Source organism: Ascaphus truei, chromosome 2 (genome assembly GCF_040206685.1).
Source record: "Ascaphus truei isolate aAscTru1 chromosome 2, aAscTru1.hap1, whole genome shotgun sequence".
NCBI classification, from domain to species: Eukaryota; Metazoa; Chordata; class Amphibia; order Anura; family Ascaphidae; genus Ascaphus; species Ascaphus truei.
Genome location: NC_134484.1, coordinates 20,598,171 through 20,613,497, shown reverse-complemented (window position 1 = coordinate 20,613,497; position 15,327 = coordinate 20,598,171). Strand labels below are relative to the sequence as shown.

The window sequence follows — 15,327 nt, the reverse complement described above, 5'->3', positions numbered from 1 at the left end:
ACGTGACCGGCCCTGCGCTCCGGCGAGCTCTGAAATTTTAAATTCTGCTAAGACCTACGCTTCCGCACGCTTGCGGAAGCGTAGGCGAGCCCCTACTAAAACCGCTTTCATTGCGGCTGTAGGGGCTCACAGGTAAGTACAAGCGCGCCTCAACACGGGTCAGCGCGTAAGCGCTGACCATGCCCGAGACCTAAGTTTTAATAAATGTATATCTCTAGCAAAACTCCCTTCAGAAATGTTACAAGCAATCATAATCACTCTCCCTAAATAAAGAAAAGATCATACTATTTGCTCAAATTATAGACCAAATTAAGCAATATCTTTACTTAATACAGACACAAAATGCTTCGCCAAAATTCCCATAACTAGATTAGGAGATGTACTGTCCACTTTAATTCACCCTGAACAGGGGGGATTTGACCAGCAGCAGATTCCCATGGTCCTCCTTCCCTTAGACACCGAGAAAGCTTTTGATAGATTACATTGGAAATATCAGAGGGAACACAGAAGAATTCTGCTGCCAGTGCTCAAGGGCCAACAAGCGTAGAAAGCCTTATTCTTATGTCATAATGACACATATCTGCAGCATATGAGTACACACTCTAATCAAGCGTATTAAGCGGACCCAGTGGAGCAGGCTGGGGGAGGGGTAAGGAGAGGTGATACTAAGAGTCGCCGACCATCCAAAGAACAGCCAGGCTGACGCTAAGTCACCCACCATCCACTCTGCCAATGAAGATACCTGCTGTCACGCTGCTTGATCCGGTGTAACCGAAGAGATGAGGGTGAACCACCGTAGAGTGAATGCTTGCAGTGAAGTGTGTCCTGGGATCCACATGCAACCAGCAATAGTAACCGGAACAGCCAAACGAAGAAGCGGTGCACTGAGGTAAGTAGGGAACCACACGCAGCTCTAACAAAAATCGACTATTTTATTGAAAAAAAGGGAACAAACATCACGAAGCTAGGAACCTCTGACTCGTTTCATCCCACAAGGGACTTTGTCAAAGAGTGAGTGGTGAACTATCTCATACACCTCTATATATACCACCAGCTTGACTGTGATAGGACAGTAATAAATTGGTTAAGGACGGCAACTCCTATATGCAGCTGCAAGTTAATTAATGAGATTGCCGTTCCATCTATACAAGCATAGTGGTATATAGAAGGGGGGGGGGGGAGAGATAACAACATACAAGTGTATACATAACACATAACAACAAATAATGATAAACAACTTATTGCAAAACTACTGTAAAATGGTATAAACAGTAGTAGCAAGAGATAATATAAAACCAACATTCGAGCAACATAGATGAAAACAAGGAATGGATTAGAAAATAATATTAAAATAAACTAATCAAATAGTTGATAGACAGGTTAAAAAATATATAATAATGAAATCAGTGAATAATAATTCTATTACAATCAAAAATATTCAAAATTATATTATAATCACTAAGTATAAGATAATTGTAACAATCAAAAATGTTAACCTGTCTTATATCAATATAAAAATAAGAAATTGTCAAAATGAAAACAATGAATAAAAATAATAAATAATGATGAAATATAACATATCATAAATATATTAATATCAAAGCATACATAATATTCCATATGTTGAACAGCAGCCTGTATCTATAATAAACACTATAACAATACAAGAGCAGAAAAAAGCAGATAAAAAAGCCAATACTTAAACATATTTCATTAGTTAAACTAGGAAATGCTTAAGCTCCCAATCTGTATTTATACCATAGGGATGCAATGTATCCATGATATAGATACAATGCATCTCTCTTTTATTTAATAAATTTAACCTATCACCACCTCTTGGATGACATGGGACATGTTCAATGCCAATAAACGAGAAATTGGATATATCACCATGAGGGCAGGTAGAAAAGTGACGAGACACTGGATGTCTATCATCCTTTTTAATAAGACGTATATGTTCCATAATACGTGACCGTAAAGGTCGCGTAGTACGTCCCACATATTTTTTTATGGCACCCACATTGTAATACATATATAACAAATGATGTATAGCAATTGATAAAACTAGTAATGTAATGATGATTTATATGATTTGAAGGATTTTGTAGATTTAGAATATTGACAAATAGAACACCTTCCACAGGTAAAGAAACCTTTAGGAATCCCACATATCACTCTGTAATTATCATTAGATCTAAACATGCTGGGTAAAAGATGACCAGCTAGAGACCTTCCTTTTCTGAATACAAATTTTGGACCATTTTGAACAATAGATGAAATATCTTTATCTAAGGATAATGTGTTCCAATGTTTATAAAAAATGGCTTTGATATGTCGTGCTTGTCTATTAAAAGTGGTAATAAACAGAGGACAAGTAGAATTGTCCGTAACAAATTGTGTGGATCTTTTATTGCGTCTATTGGATTTACTCCTATTTTTCATAAGTGATCTCCTGTCAAGTGACTTAGCATGAGTATATGCCTCTTGAATATCATTTAAAGAGTAACCCCTCTCTTGAAATCTCAAAAACATATTTTTGGACTGAATCAGAAAGGCTTCGTCACTAGAACACAATCTTCTCAACCTAATAAACTGTGCTTTAGGGATGCCCTTAATAAGCGATTTAGGATGGCAGCTCTGTGCAGAGAGAAGTGCATTACGAGAATGATTTTTTCAATAGATGTCTAACTGGATAGATTTGTTAGTATTAATATATAAAGTAAGATCTAAATAATTAATGTGGTGCCAGTGGTGCTCAAAAGTGAATTTAAGATTTAAAGCATTAATATTCAGATAATTAACAAACGAAAATAGTGAATTATCATCCCCATCCCACACCATAATCAAGTCATCAATGTAACGTTTATAAAAAATAATGTGATTACGAAAAATATTAGAATCGTGATATAAAAAGTGTAACTCCCAAAAACCCATAAATAAATTGGCATATGAGGGTGCAAAAGAAGTCCCCATAGCCGTGCCCAATAATTGTAAATAAAAGCGTGAATCAAATAAAAAATAGTTGTGAGTGAGAAGGAACATGATAGATTCTATAAGGAAAGTGCACAGTGCAATAGATAAATCAGATAAATTAAGAAAGTGTTAAACCGCCCAGACACCATCTTTGTGATCAATAATCGAGTACAGAGAGGACACGTCTAAAGTGACCCATCTGTATCGACTACTCCATTTAACATCTTGTAGAGATAATATCAAATCAGCCGAATCTTTAATAAAAGATGGCAAACTCTGCACTAGAGGCTGCAGAAAACCGTCCACATACCACGATAACCCATCTCCCAAAGATCCAATACTCGCTACAATAGGTCGACCAGCGATTTATGGATCTTTGGGAGATGGTGAAATATCGGAATCACGGGATGTGGACGGTACAAGAATTCACATTCTTTAACAGACAATGTGCATAGAATTTTACCGAAAGAAATAAGTTCTTTTAATTCATTAGAAAAGAATGATGTAGGGTTATAGTCTAACCGACAGTAAGTATTAAGGTCATTAAGCTGCCTCAATGCTTCTTCTTGATATTTATCAGCAGACATAACTACAAGGGCACCCTCTTTATCAGCCTTTTTAATTACTATAGAAGTACTGTATCTTTTTAAAGGATATCCAATTCCTTAATCTCAGATATAGTAAGGTTGTTAGTGTGGTAATGCGAAAAACATATAACCATTGGCTAAAATTCTCAAGTCACGTTCAACTAGTCTTTCAAAAGTTGTAATATATGGTCCTCTGTTCATATTAGGACAAAATACAGATTTCGGTCTAAGACCTGAATCTTGATACCCTAAAAAGGGTTGTATATGATCATGCATGGATTCACCATCTTCCTCAAGGAGACTCTGCATATCAGATAGAAAACATTGATCTTTAAATGTGTGTGGGGAAATGGATGAATAATTATCAGAAGTGGATGGTATAATAGTAATGGTATTCCGAAGAATCTAAACTAGAATTATCTCTGTTCTTTACACCAAAGAGTTTTTGAAGGGCCAATTTCCTCGTAAACATTTGAAGATCAATTATAGTATGAACTAACTGGAAATCATGTTCAGGAACAAAACCTAAACCCTTATTCAGCAATGAAAGTTGATCCACAGAAAGCTGTATATGGGAAATGTTAATCACATTATTAGATGTAAAATCTAAAGATATTTCTCCCGTTGTTTCTTTGTTCTTGTCCTCCCGTTTCTTTTTTGATCTTCTGGTCTTAATTCGTTTTTTGACCTGGTGTTAGATGATGGTCTTTGGGAAACACTTTCATTATCCGAATTTGCAAACAATGGATGTCCTGAATTAGAGCTCTCAGCTCTGACATTTCTTCCTGCAAAGTCAGTATTATCAAAAGACACTGCATGTGTGCGTAACTCTGGTTCAGAACTTTCTGAATCGAAACTCGAAGTTTCAATATTTCTAGATTTTAATATAGACTTCTGTGGGGTTCTCCACTCACGTTTCTTTTGAGATTTTTTAGATTTATTAGGGGTCTTGTTAATCGGACCCTCTCTAACAGAAGTAATTCTTTGCCAGCAATAAACTTGGCCTTTGATGTAATCTTGGCGGTCACGTTCAAATTTAACATCCTTTTTCTCCATAATAGACTGTTCACTAATGTCCACATTTTGAAGCAAAATGTTGTCATTTTTAATAAACTGTTCCATTTGTTCAAAAGGTTTCAGTTTAGCCTGGACATTTTTAATTTCGGTCATAAGAATGATAGACATCCAGTGTCTCGTCACTTTTCTACCTGCCCTCATGGTGATACAGGTAAACCCCGTTATAACGCGGTCCTCTGGGTCCACCCCGAGACCACGGCGTTAGTAACGTGGTCGCGCAAAAACAAAATGGCCACCGCAAAAAAATTAGTTAGAACAGTGTTTCCCAAAGGCCTGAGTTCCTTTCCCCCCCGGCCAAAACCGCCACCCCCCCGGCAGCATCGGCGCATTATCACCCTCCCCCCCCCCCCAGCACCCTTCACCCCGCGGGGCAGGAGATGGGAGCGGGGATGTCCCTCGGGTTCCCGCTTCCCCCTGTCACCGCGTGACAGCCCGCGGGGCAAGAGATGGGAGCGGGGATGTCCCTCGGGTTCCCGCTTACCTCTGATCCCCCCCACGTACCCGGTGCTCCCGCTGCCTGCATGGAGGTGGTAGCGGGGGGTTTCTTCTCCCCACCGCTGTCCCCGGCGCTCCCGCTGCCTGCGCGGGAGGGGGGAGCGGGTGGTGGTACTGGTCGCAGCCTTTCCTCTGTTACGACCCCCCCCCCGTCTGTGTAGAGTGAGAGCGTGTGTGTGTGTATATATATGGGAGAGAAACTGTGTGTGTGTGTGTGTGTGTTGGGTGTGTGTGTTGGGTGTGTATATGGGTGTGTGTGTGTGTATATGGGGGTGTGAGTGTGTGTGTGTGTGTGTATATGGGTGTGTGTGTGCGTGTGTGTGTGTGTGTGTGTGTATATATATATGGTGTGGGTGTGTGGGTGTGTATATATGGATGTGTGTGTATATGGGGGTGTGTGTGTATATGGGTGTGTGTGTGTGTGTGTGTGTGTATGGGTGTGTATGAGTGTGTGTGTGAGTGAGCGTGTGTGAGTGAGCGTGTGTGTGTGCGTGTGTGAGTGTGCGTGCAGGGAGTGTGTGTGCAGGGAGTGTGTGTGCAGGGAGTGTGTGTGCAGGGAGTGTGTGTGCAGGGAGTGTGTGCTGTGTGCAGTGTGTGCAGTGTGTGCAGTGTGTGCTGTGTGCAGTGTGTGCTGTGTGCAGTGTGTGCAGTGTGTGCAGTGTGTGCAGTGTGTGCTGTGTGCACTGTGTGCAGTGTGCGCTGTGTGCAGTGTGTGCAGTGAGAGTGTGTGCAGTGTGCACTGTGCACTGTGCAGTGTGTGCACTGTGCAGTGTGTGCAGTGAGAGTGTGTGCAGTGAGAGTGTGTGCAGTGAGAGTGTGTGCAGTGAGAGTGTGTGCAGTGAGAGTGTGTGCAGTGAGAGTGTGTGCAGTGAGAGTGTGTGCAGTGAGAGTGTGTGCAGTGAGAGTGTGTGCAGTGAGAGTGTGTGCAGTGAGAGTGTGTGCAGTGAGCAGTGTGTGCAGTGAGCAGTGTGTAGTGTGTGCAGGGAGTGTGTGCACTGTGCAGTGTGTGCAGTGAGAGTGTGTGCAGTGAGAGTGTGTGCAGTGTGTGCAGTGAGTGTGTGTTCGGTTTTTTTTAAACGGGAGCCACGTGAAAACCGTGTTATAACGGGTCGCGCTATAACGGGGTTTACCTGTATATCCTATTTCTCATTTATTGGCATTGAACATGTCCCATGTCATCCAAGAGGTGGTGATAGGTTAAATTTATTAAATAAAAGAGAGATGCATTGTATCTATATCATGAATACATTGCATCCCAATGGTATAAATACAGATTGGGAGCTTAAGCATTTCCTAGTTTAACTAGTGAAATATGTTTAAGTATTGGCTTTTTTATCTGCTTTTGTATTGTTATAGTGTTTATTATAGATACATGCTGCTGTTCACCATATGGAATATTATGTATGCTTTGATATTAATATATTTATGATATGTTATATTTCATCATTATTTATTATTTTTTAGTCATTATTTTCATTTTGACAATTTCTTATTTTTATATTAATAAGACAGTTTAACATTTATGATTATTATAATTATCTTATTATACTTAGTGATTATAATATACTTTTGAATATTGTTGATTGTAATATAATTATTATTATTCACTGATTTCATTATTATATATTTTTTAACCTGTCTATCAACTATTTGATTAGTTTATTTTAATATTATTTTCTAATCCATTCCTTGTTTTCATCTATGTTGCTCGAATGTTGGTTTTATATTATCTCTTGCTACTACTGTTTATATCATTTTACAGTAGTTTTGCAATAAGTTGTTTATCATTATTTGTTGTTATATGTGTTATGTATACACTTGTATGTTGTTATCTCTCTCCCCCCCCCTTCTATATACCACTATGCTTGTATAGATGGAACGGCAATCTCATTAATTAACTTGCAGCTGCATATAGGAGTTGCCGTCCTTAACCAATTTATTACTGACCTATCACAGTCAAGCTGGTGGTATATATAGAGGTGTATGAGATAGTTCACCACTCACTCTTTGACAAAGTCCCTTGTGGGATGAAACGAGTCAGAGGTTCCTAGCTTCGTGATGTTTGTTCCCTTTTTTTCAATAAAATAGTCGATTTTTGTTAGAGCTGCGTGTGGTTCCCTACTTACCTCAGTGCACCGCTTCTTCGTTTGGCTACATTGGAAATATGTTGACTTTAAGGGCCTTTGGATTCAATTAAAGTTTTTGGGGGCGATATCTGCCTTGCATAGTACACCTACAGCGAGGATTAATGTTGCCGGGCTTCCTCTCAAAGCCTTTCCCCTATCAAATGGACAACTGTTTTGACTGATTTAACTTACATTTGCTAAGTAGTAGTATGTTTAATAAAATCATCAGTTCTGCTTTTGCATTGAAAAGAATCAGTGTGTGTTCATCTTTCACCTCATGGGTCTGCATGATTCTTCTGATAAACTGCTCTCTGAGAAAACTGTCCCATTCACTTGCTCAACCTCAATTAAAAATAAGAGGAAACATCAGCTGTGTAAGGCCTTCAAAGCAACACTGTAGATTAGTCATGTACAAAATTCCCCCACAAAGCGGTTTAACTAACAATCCAATAAACTAATGTGTTTTAGAGGACATTCATTCAACACCATTACAAAATCCTTCATCAAGAACAGACTTGGAAAGATCTTTCTGTATTAAAAACTACTTTGGAACCTACGACAGTATTAATAATCCATAGACGGATACTGAAAAGCTCCAGGAAGACAGATACTTTGACCAACATTAAGTAGGAGGGCTATTTCCAGATGCTGAGCCATCATCGCTCTGAGCAACAAAGTGCGGATGAAAATATCCGGTAGTGAAATAATTCACTGGATTTGGCAGCCAGTGTTGCACTGCTGAGACATGCCAACTTTTATCCGGGAACACCCAGGGTTTATTACCATAAACTGTTTGACAGTCACTGTGCAGTCATAATAACCAAATTACCCCTCAAGTTACAACATTTCTCGTAGAAGTGGACAGTATACACACTGAGCACATTACAGCTTCCAATGCGTTGCAAGAAATGGCCCATTAAAAAGGAACGGCTGGTTCTGTGAAACATTTAGACTTATTTTACATCTTATTTCTTATACACAAAGTTCCTTACAGGTAATGTAAAGGAACAAATCTAGAAAAGAATTAAATATATGAAAAATATCATTCACGTCCCCAAATACTATAAATCAGGAAGAATAAATGTTCAAAGGGTATATTGAATCCAATACCACATTGCAGTGAGATCACAGTACAATACAAAATGGAGAAAGGCAGAGCACTGCCGATATGTAGGCTTAGTAAGAATTAGAGAGATGCGTTCCCATAGGTATACAAATAGAAAAATGTAATGGATCATCATAAGATACAAAGGCAAGTAGCCCGCACCTACGCGCTTCACAACGAGGCGCTTTACCAAAGAGGGGGGGCGGGGGGTCTCAGGTGGAATGGGACAGTTGGTCACAGCCATTTTGCACAATCAAACCACCGCCAGTTTTACCCGCAGACAGACCCTCTGCCGCACCCGATCCGCCGCAAGCCGCTTCTAAGCTAAGTTTTACTACTGTTTAGGGTAGGGGATTAATTTAAGGGGTTTTAGTGCTTAGGGTAGGGGGTTAATCTAAGGGGGTTCAGCAGTTGGGGTAGGGGGTTTAAGCACTAACCGTGCCCGGTCTCCGGAGGCCTGGTAAGCCCAGATCAGCTCAGTGGGATCCCCCAGTTCAGGCCAGTTAAAAAAATAAATAAATAAAAAAACACTCCCAAACGTATCTATTTAAAAGAGAAAAAGCTATTCTGGCTATATTTTAAAATATTTATGAAATCAGAAAGGGAGAGGGGCTTCCTAAAATAAATCTCTTTCTAATTTACTTTTAGTAGCAAAAAAAAAAATCACTAATCTATAAATAAAAAAGTAGTGGTACATTGGGAATATAAATTTAAAAGGAGAGGTACCCCGCACTCCCTAATACTATCACACTTCAACCGGGGACTGCAGCATTGTGTGCTCGGCTGGTTCTCCCTCCTCTCCTCACGGAACAGTGGATGCACCGGTTGTAGAAATAACCCATGTTCTTGCACACAGGTGAACACGCAGATTGTACGTGTGAAAAGGTTGGGTGGTTGGCTGGCTAAGGTCCATAAGGAGAGGTTGGGGAATGAGTGTGCTAGAGCAGGGGTGCTCAACTTCAGTCCTCAACCCCCCCCCCCCTAACATGTCAGGTTTACCCCCATCTTCAGCACAGGTCTTCAACAGAGTCTCTGATTCAGCCACCTGTGTTGAAGCAGGCATATCCTGAAAACTTGACCTGGGGGGGGGGGGGGGGGGCGACACCTGGTGGGGCCTAACCTCCTCTGGGTTCGGACCACCGGGCTCCCCTCTGGCACAATCAGAGTGATGGGGATAAAGATTGGGGGCCATATTGGAAGCCCATCAGTGGTCTAACTGGTTTGCCTGAAGATATCTACCAATACAACGCTTCAGCTGCTCTTGTTTGTGTGGAAACAAGTTACAAATTGAATTTCCTAGGGGCCTCTGACTGGGGAAGGGTTTTGCGGTACTGTATCATTCGATTTATGAATGTTCTCTCTGGTGTTACAGGCGTAACGCTATTGACTGAAAAATAACTTTGTTTTCCCAGAGAATGAAGGCGATTAGATTAGTTTATATGGTTAAAAGAAAATGGATTGAGGGTATTTCTGTTGTATATCAGGATTCATTAGTAGTCACACCTAGCAGCCATCTTTCTGTGCGCTTGACATCTGTGCTGCCCAGCACACGGTAGCAATGCCACACGTGTGTGTGTGTGTGTGTGTTACGTATGCAGTGTATCTATTGCCCACCAGACGAGAATGATGCCGACTGCATTGAATTGGTCCCTGCTGGTCAGGGACTCTAATGAAAAGCCTGTTTGCTCTCTGAGGCTAGAAGAGCCAACACAGTCTCAGCTGTGCACCCAGCACTGCATGACGCTTAAAGCTATAATACAGAACGAGTGTGTGAATTACACACAAACATAGCTCCAGCTTTGAGGTCACAGGGGAGAGAATCGGGAGGGAGAAGAAACTGAAGAACAGGAAGCTACTGTGAAAAAAGATGGATGCACCTGACTGTTTAGAACAGAAGTGGCCAACGCCACTGCTCAAGGGCCACCAACAGGTCAGGTTTAAGGATATTTCTGCTTCTTCACATGTGGCTCAATCACTTACACCAGTGCTGAAGCAGGGATATCCTTAAAAGCTGGCCTGTTGTTGGTCATCGCTGGATTAGAAGCATAAGTAATTAGAAAGGATAGAGAGCAACAAAGGGGCTGGTAATGCCGTACAGGTCCCTACTAATGGTATTGTGTGACAATGTGCTCAGCGCTGCCCGGGAGGAGGTCTCCGGCACCTCTGTGAGGAGACGGGGAAAGTACATTATAAATAGGGATTCTCATTTAAGGTCTTAACCAGAAAAACATCACTTTTATAATCTCACATTTCCGGTTAAAACCAATAAAGAATGAAAATGAAGCATCATATCCACAGGGGGCTCAACTCCTGTCCTCAAGCCTCCCCAACAGGTCAGGTTTTCAGGATATCCCTGCTTCAGCACAGTTGGCTCTACCAGTCCCTGTTTCAGCACAGAGGGCTCAATCAGAGGCCCAGCCTTTGACTGAGCCTCTGGTTGAGCCACCTGTGCTGAAGCTGGGATATCTTGAAAACCTGGCCTGTTGGGGGGGTTGAGGACTGGCGTTGAGCACCATTGTGCTAGAAGGACCCCAAGACTCATCATCAATGTGAAGCAACACACGAGTGCAGGACCCAATATCCATTAACGCCGTCAAATGATCGCGTGGCATGCAGCGCGGTAATTCGGTCCGGGTTAAAACAGGCCCTTTTAATGGACAAATCTTTACATTCACGCACATAAAAATGACCAAGAAAAGCTTAGTGATAAATAAATGGTAAGGAATAACACAGCAGTACCGTACATCAAGAGAATAAACCGCAGAGCCACACTCACCTGGTGGGACAGAAAGCCTTGAAATATCTGTAAAACAAAAGAAAACAATCAGTGTTTTCATACATAGTGTTGCATACATGGAGGTTGCATTAACTCATTGGTGCTCAACTCCAGGCTTCATGCCCCCTCCCACCAACAGGTCAGGTTTTTTAGGATAGCTTCAGCACAGGTGGCTCAATCAGAGGCTGAGTCTTCAACTGAGCCTCTGATTGAGTCACCTGTGGTGCAGCTGGGATATCCTGACCTGTCGGGGGGGGGCGGGGGCTTGAGGACTGGCGTTCAGCCCCCTGAGTTAACCAACCCAATGAAATGGTAAGAATGATTTTTATCCGGCTAGAGGGCTTCCGAGTTCTCATTCTGAAAAGTCTAAGGACACAGGGGAGTTTCTCAGGGTTTTCATAGTTTTCAGCTGGCCAGAAAAAAAACATTTATTTAAGAAAATAACCAAAATAATCTAGTGGCATTAACTGGGAACACTGTAAATGTCCTCTCCTCGGTGGAACATGGTGCTTATGGACAAATGGTATTAACCACAAAGAATAAGATGAGCAGCCAGACAAACAGGGGTACATTTCATTTAAAATGATATATATGCGATCACGCAAAAACAGCTATATTCCTAAACCAAAGTCATTGGATTCTTGGTTCTACACATTGTTAGTAAATGCTACATGGGTTTGACAAACAAAAACACTGAATCAATTGGTCAAAAATAAAAAAATAGTTAAAGGAAATCATATTTAATTACCACATTAAAACAAAACGGGTTTTACATTTAGTCGAGCCTGTGCCGGTGTTAGGCCGCGCTTATAGTGCTGGCGACGGCGACGCCACCGATGACGTTGCTATCGCCACCCGCGAGAGTTATAATGTAACTTTTAGCGACGTCACTAGCGACAGGGTCATTGATTGGTTCAGAGACAGTCACATGTGGCGACAGTCTCTGAAAAATCAAATTACCTGGCTTCCAAATTTTTTGTCGCTCCGTCGCCTGTCGCGCTTACTATAAGCGCTCGCGACGGAGTAAATTGTTTTGTTTTGGAGCAACGTTGCGTCGCCAGCACTATAAGGGCAGCCTAAGTTAGGATTTTCAACTAAAATTACACATAGCAAAGGGAAAGTTATGGATCAAAGTAATAAAATCTGACTTTCCAAACGTTTAGTTTAGCTGCACTTAACCCTTAGGATGCCTTACGACATCTCCAGCACATCACTGGATTACTTTCAATTTAACGCACAATTAAAAAAACTAACATTTTAAAACTCAAAAGCCTATTCACATCAATACACAAATCTAAATTGCAATGACTATACATATTTTCATCAATCTAGTTTAAATATATATTTTTTGCCCTGTGGGGCACAAACAAATCATCGTTTTTGATCCTGCAGAGCGAGATTTTCCCTGCATTCAAACCCATCTTCCGATTTCCCAATAACCCTAGACACAGCTTGGCTTCTCAACGAGATAGAAGTTTGCAGGAACCATATTCCTTAGCTGCTTCCTTTAGCAAAGCAAATTTATTCGAGAACAAAAACAAAAATCTAAAATATTATCATCATTAAAAAAAAACAATTTCCTATAGATTGAGCTCATCTACCAAAATATAAAACGCAACGCCTTCACTTCTTGATATGCATCATTAAAAGCCTCGCAGTTGGAACAGATGTTCACATACACTAATCAGCTTCAGTACTGACAAGCTGTCCAATGTGATATCTCTGAACAAAGGCACTGCAGCATTACAGACCTAGTACGACGTATGAATCATTTGCCATGAGAGTTGTGTCCTCCCAAGATTCAGTGCTATTAAAGATTGGGTGACCAACAATTTGGAAAGTATAACCGGGCATACAATAATATTTTTGTAATGGCTCACAAATTTACAATGTCTCCTACCAGCTTTTTTTGATCTTCAACAAATTTAATTACAGTATTTACATTGTTCTTATCTTCAGCTTTCAGTTCGAGAATTTAGCCAATAATACCAATACAAAATGTGAAGGACATGGAACCATTACGCCATTATCAGTTTTACCCCATTTGCTTTAACCCTTTGAGTGCCAAAGGTCTTCCGGAACTGAACCACATGATCCCTTGGTGTAGCGATCATGTGGTCACGGACAGCCCTCTCTCCCCAGGATGCGACGGTTAGTGGAGGATACTCCATTTCTGTTCCGATCGCGTTTCACACGCAGGTATAGTAACAAACACAAATGGAAAGGGACATAATTGTGTATAGTGGATGTATACATTCGTATGCTCTTGATGAACGTTGGGTCAGGTTGGGTGTGAGGTAGGATTGCATAAGGAAGGAGATGCCAGGGATGAAACGGTAAAATGGAAGAGTTCTAGTTGGGTCGTGTGAAAGCTTATTACGGTCTTGGAGTCAATCAACAAACAAGACCAACATGCAAATGAGAAGATCAAGAGACTGAGAAGATCGAGGTTTTAGGAAGGAATACATAGTAGACCCCAGTAATGAATAACTGAAGATGTTGTTTAACAGTTATAATGAGCATCAATAAATATGTCAGCAAGATAATATTTTTCATTCACGTGCAATGTAAAAGGAGGAGGGGTGAGGACTAGATAATTAAAATGTTATTTTAAAAATATTAAAATAGTGATAACAATATGATGTTGCACAGAGAATAGATGTTGCACAGAGAATACATGTGTTTTGATGTATAGCGAGGAAGACTAGTTATAAGAACCAAAGACACACACAAGATTGGAAATGTAGGTCAATGTACCGTTTCTGGTCAATTATGTTTTATATAAATTACAGCAAATGAAAGTATCACCTATGAGCAGATTGACATGTCTCAGACAAGGAGAGCCCCGGGTTGCGGTGGGACCACTGCATGCGAAGAGATAATGAGGAAAGGTAGCTTTGCAGACCTGTGAGGTGTCAATGTGCTCACAAGTGATACTTTTATTTGCTGTGCACTGCACGGTGGAGGGTTTCTGTTACTTGTTCCCCCACCGTAACTGATTTAAAGTGTGGTTAAATACATTTAATAACAAAATAAATAGGAGAAACAACAATCATTCAAACAAAAGGTGCAAAACACAGTAAGACATCACCAGGGTCAAAGGCAGCACAGCCGTCTCTGCACAGGGTTGAGATGTGACTGCACCGGAGCTGCTCGCTAAATGGCTATTGAAGCTGCACAATAATGGTGCCGTTCACTTTGTTCCGCTACAAGAATCGCCATCCAGTAAATGTGCCTCATTCTTCTATCCCAGGACACAAAGATGAAGCCACTCAGACAAAAAAAAATACACATTTCATGACCAGAACAGACTCAAACAGTTACAGCTCTCGGTGGGGTGTCGAGAGTTGGTTTAACACTACTACACTGAGACAAAGGCACGACAGCATGACTTTAACAAAGACACTCACTGCAGGAATAAGCTTTGCGCTGTCCTAAAGCAGACTAGAGGGTCTGTTAATTAAAGCATAGATCAGTAAAACGGACTGACAAAAACTGACAGCACTTCTTCTTTCATCACACTCAGGAGTCGTTATGTGACAGTTCCAGCCGATACCAGAGCGAGCTTGTAGTACTGTACCATTCTAGTCACCAAAACGTGCACAGTACACCAATGTAGCCCAGTGTCTCTTCCTTCATTTGTATACTCAATGTATTATTCTAACATGCGTAATTAGCCAGGAATTTTTTTTTACATTGATCGATTGAAGTCTCAAATATTTATGATCTTCTCATTTCCAAATGAGCTAAACTCGGCCTAAAGTCAATCAATTGGAACAAGCAAAGAGCAGATTTGTTTGAATACAATGTAGAGTAGGAGCAGCCAACCCCAGTCCTCAAGGGCCACCAACAGGTCAGGTATTAAGGTTATCATTGCTTCAGCACAGGTGGCATAATCAGTGGCTCAGTCAACAACTGAAGTGCTGAAGCAGGGATATGCTTAAAATCTGTCCTATTGGTGGCCTTTGAAGACTGGAGTTGGCTACCCCTGATATAGGACAATACTGTCATCAGTAATATCCGTAATGTGTAACAATACCGAGGGAATCGGATTACAGTACTACAGGTGGGAGGGGCTAATAATATCTAATCCCTTTGTGAAAAATAAAATGCATGAAAGTTACAATATACACCTGTGGTAATGTTTCTAAATAAAGCGCTTTTTGTGTATATTCATTTGATAGATTT

General features: G+C 40.9%; 1 protein-coding gene across 13 annotated transcripts in view; it reads right to left on the bottom strand.

Moving 5' to 3' along the window:
* Positions 1 to 15,327, bottom strand: part of PTK2 (protein tyrosine kinase 2) — a 338,626-nt gene that overhangs the window by 264,740 nt on the left and 58,559 nt on the right. For 12 of the 13 annotated variants that reach the window (XM_075581721.1, XM_075581682.1, XM_075581730.1 and 9 more), the window contains exon 2: positions 11,140 to 11,166. The exons of the other annotated variant lie outside the window; for it this stretch is intronic. Coding sequence is in view for 10 of the 12 variants with exons in the window: in XM_075581730.1 (XP_075437845.1) it covers positions 11,140 to 11,166 (27 nt within the window). In the remaining 2 variants the exon portion in view is untranslated. The remainder of the gene's footprint in view (positions 1 to 11,139; positions 11,167 to 15,327) is intronic. 13 annotated transcript variants of the gene reach the window in all.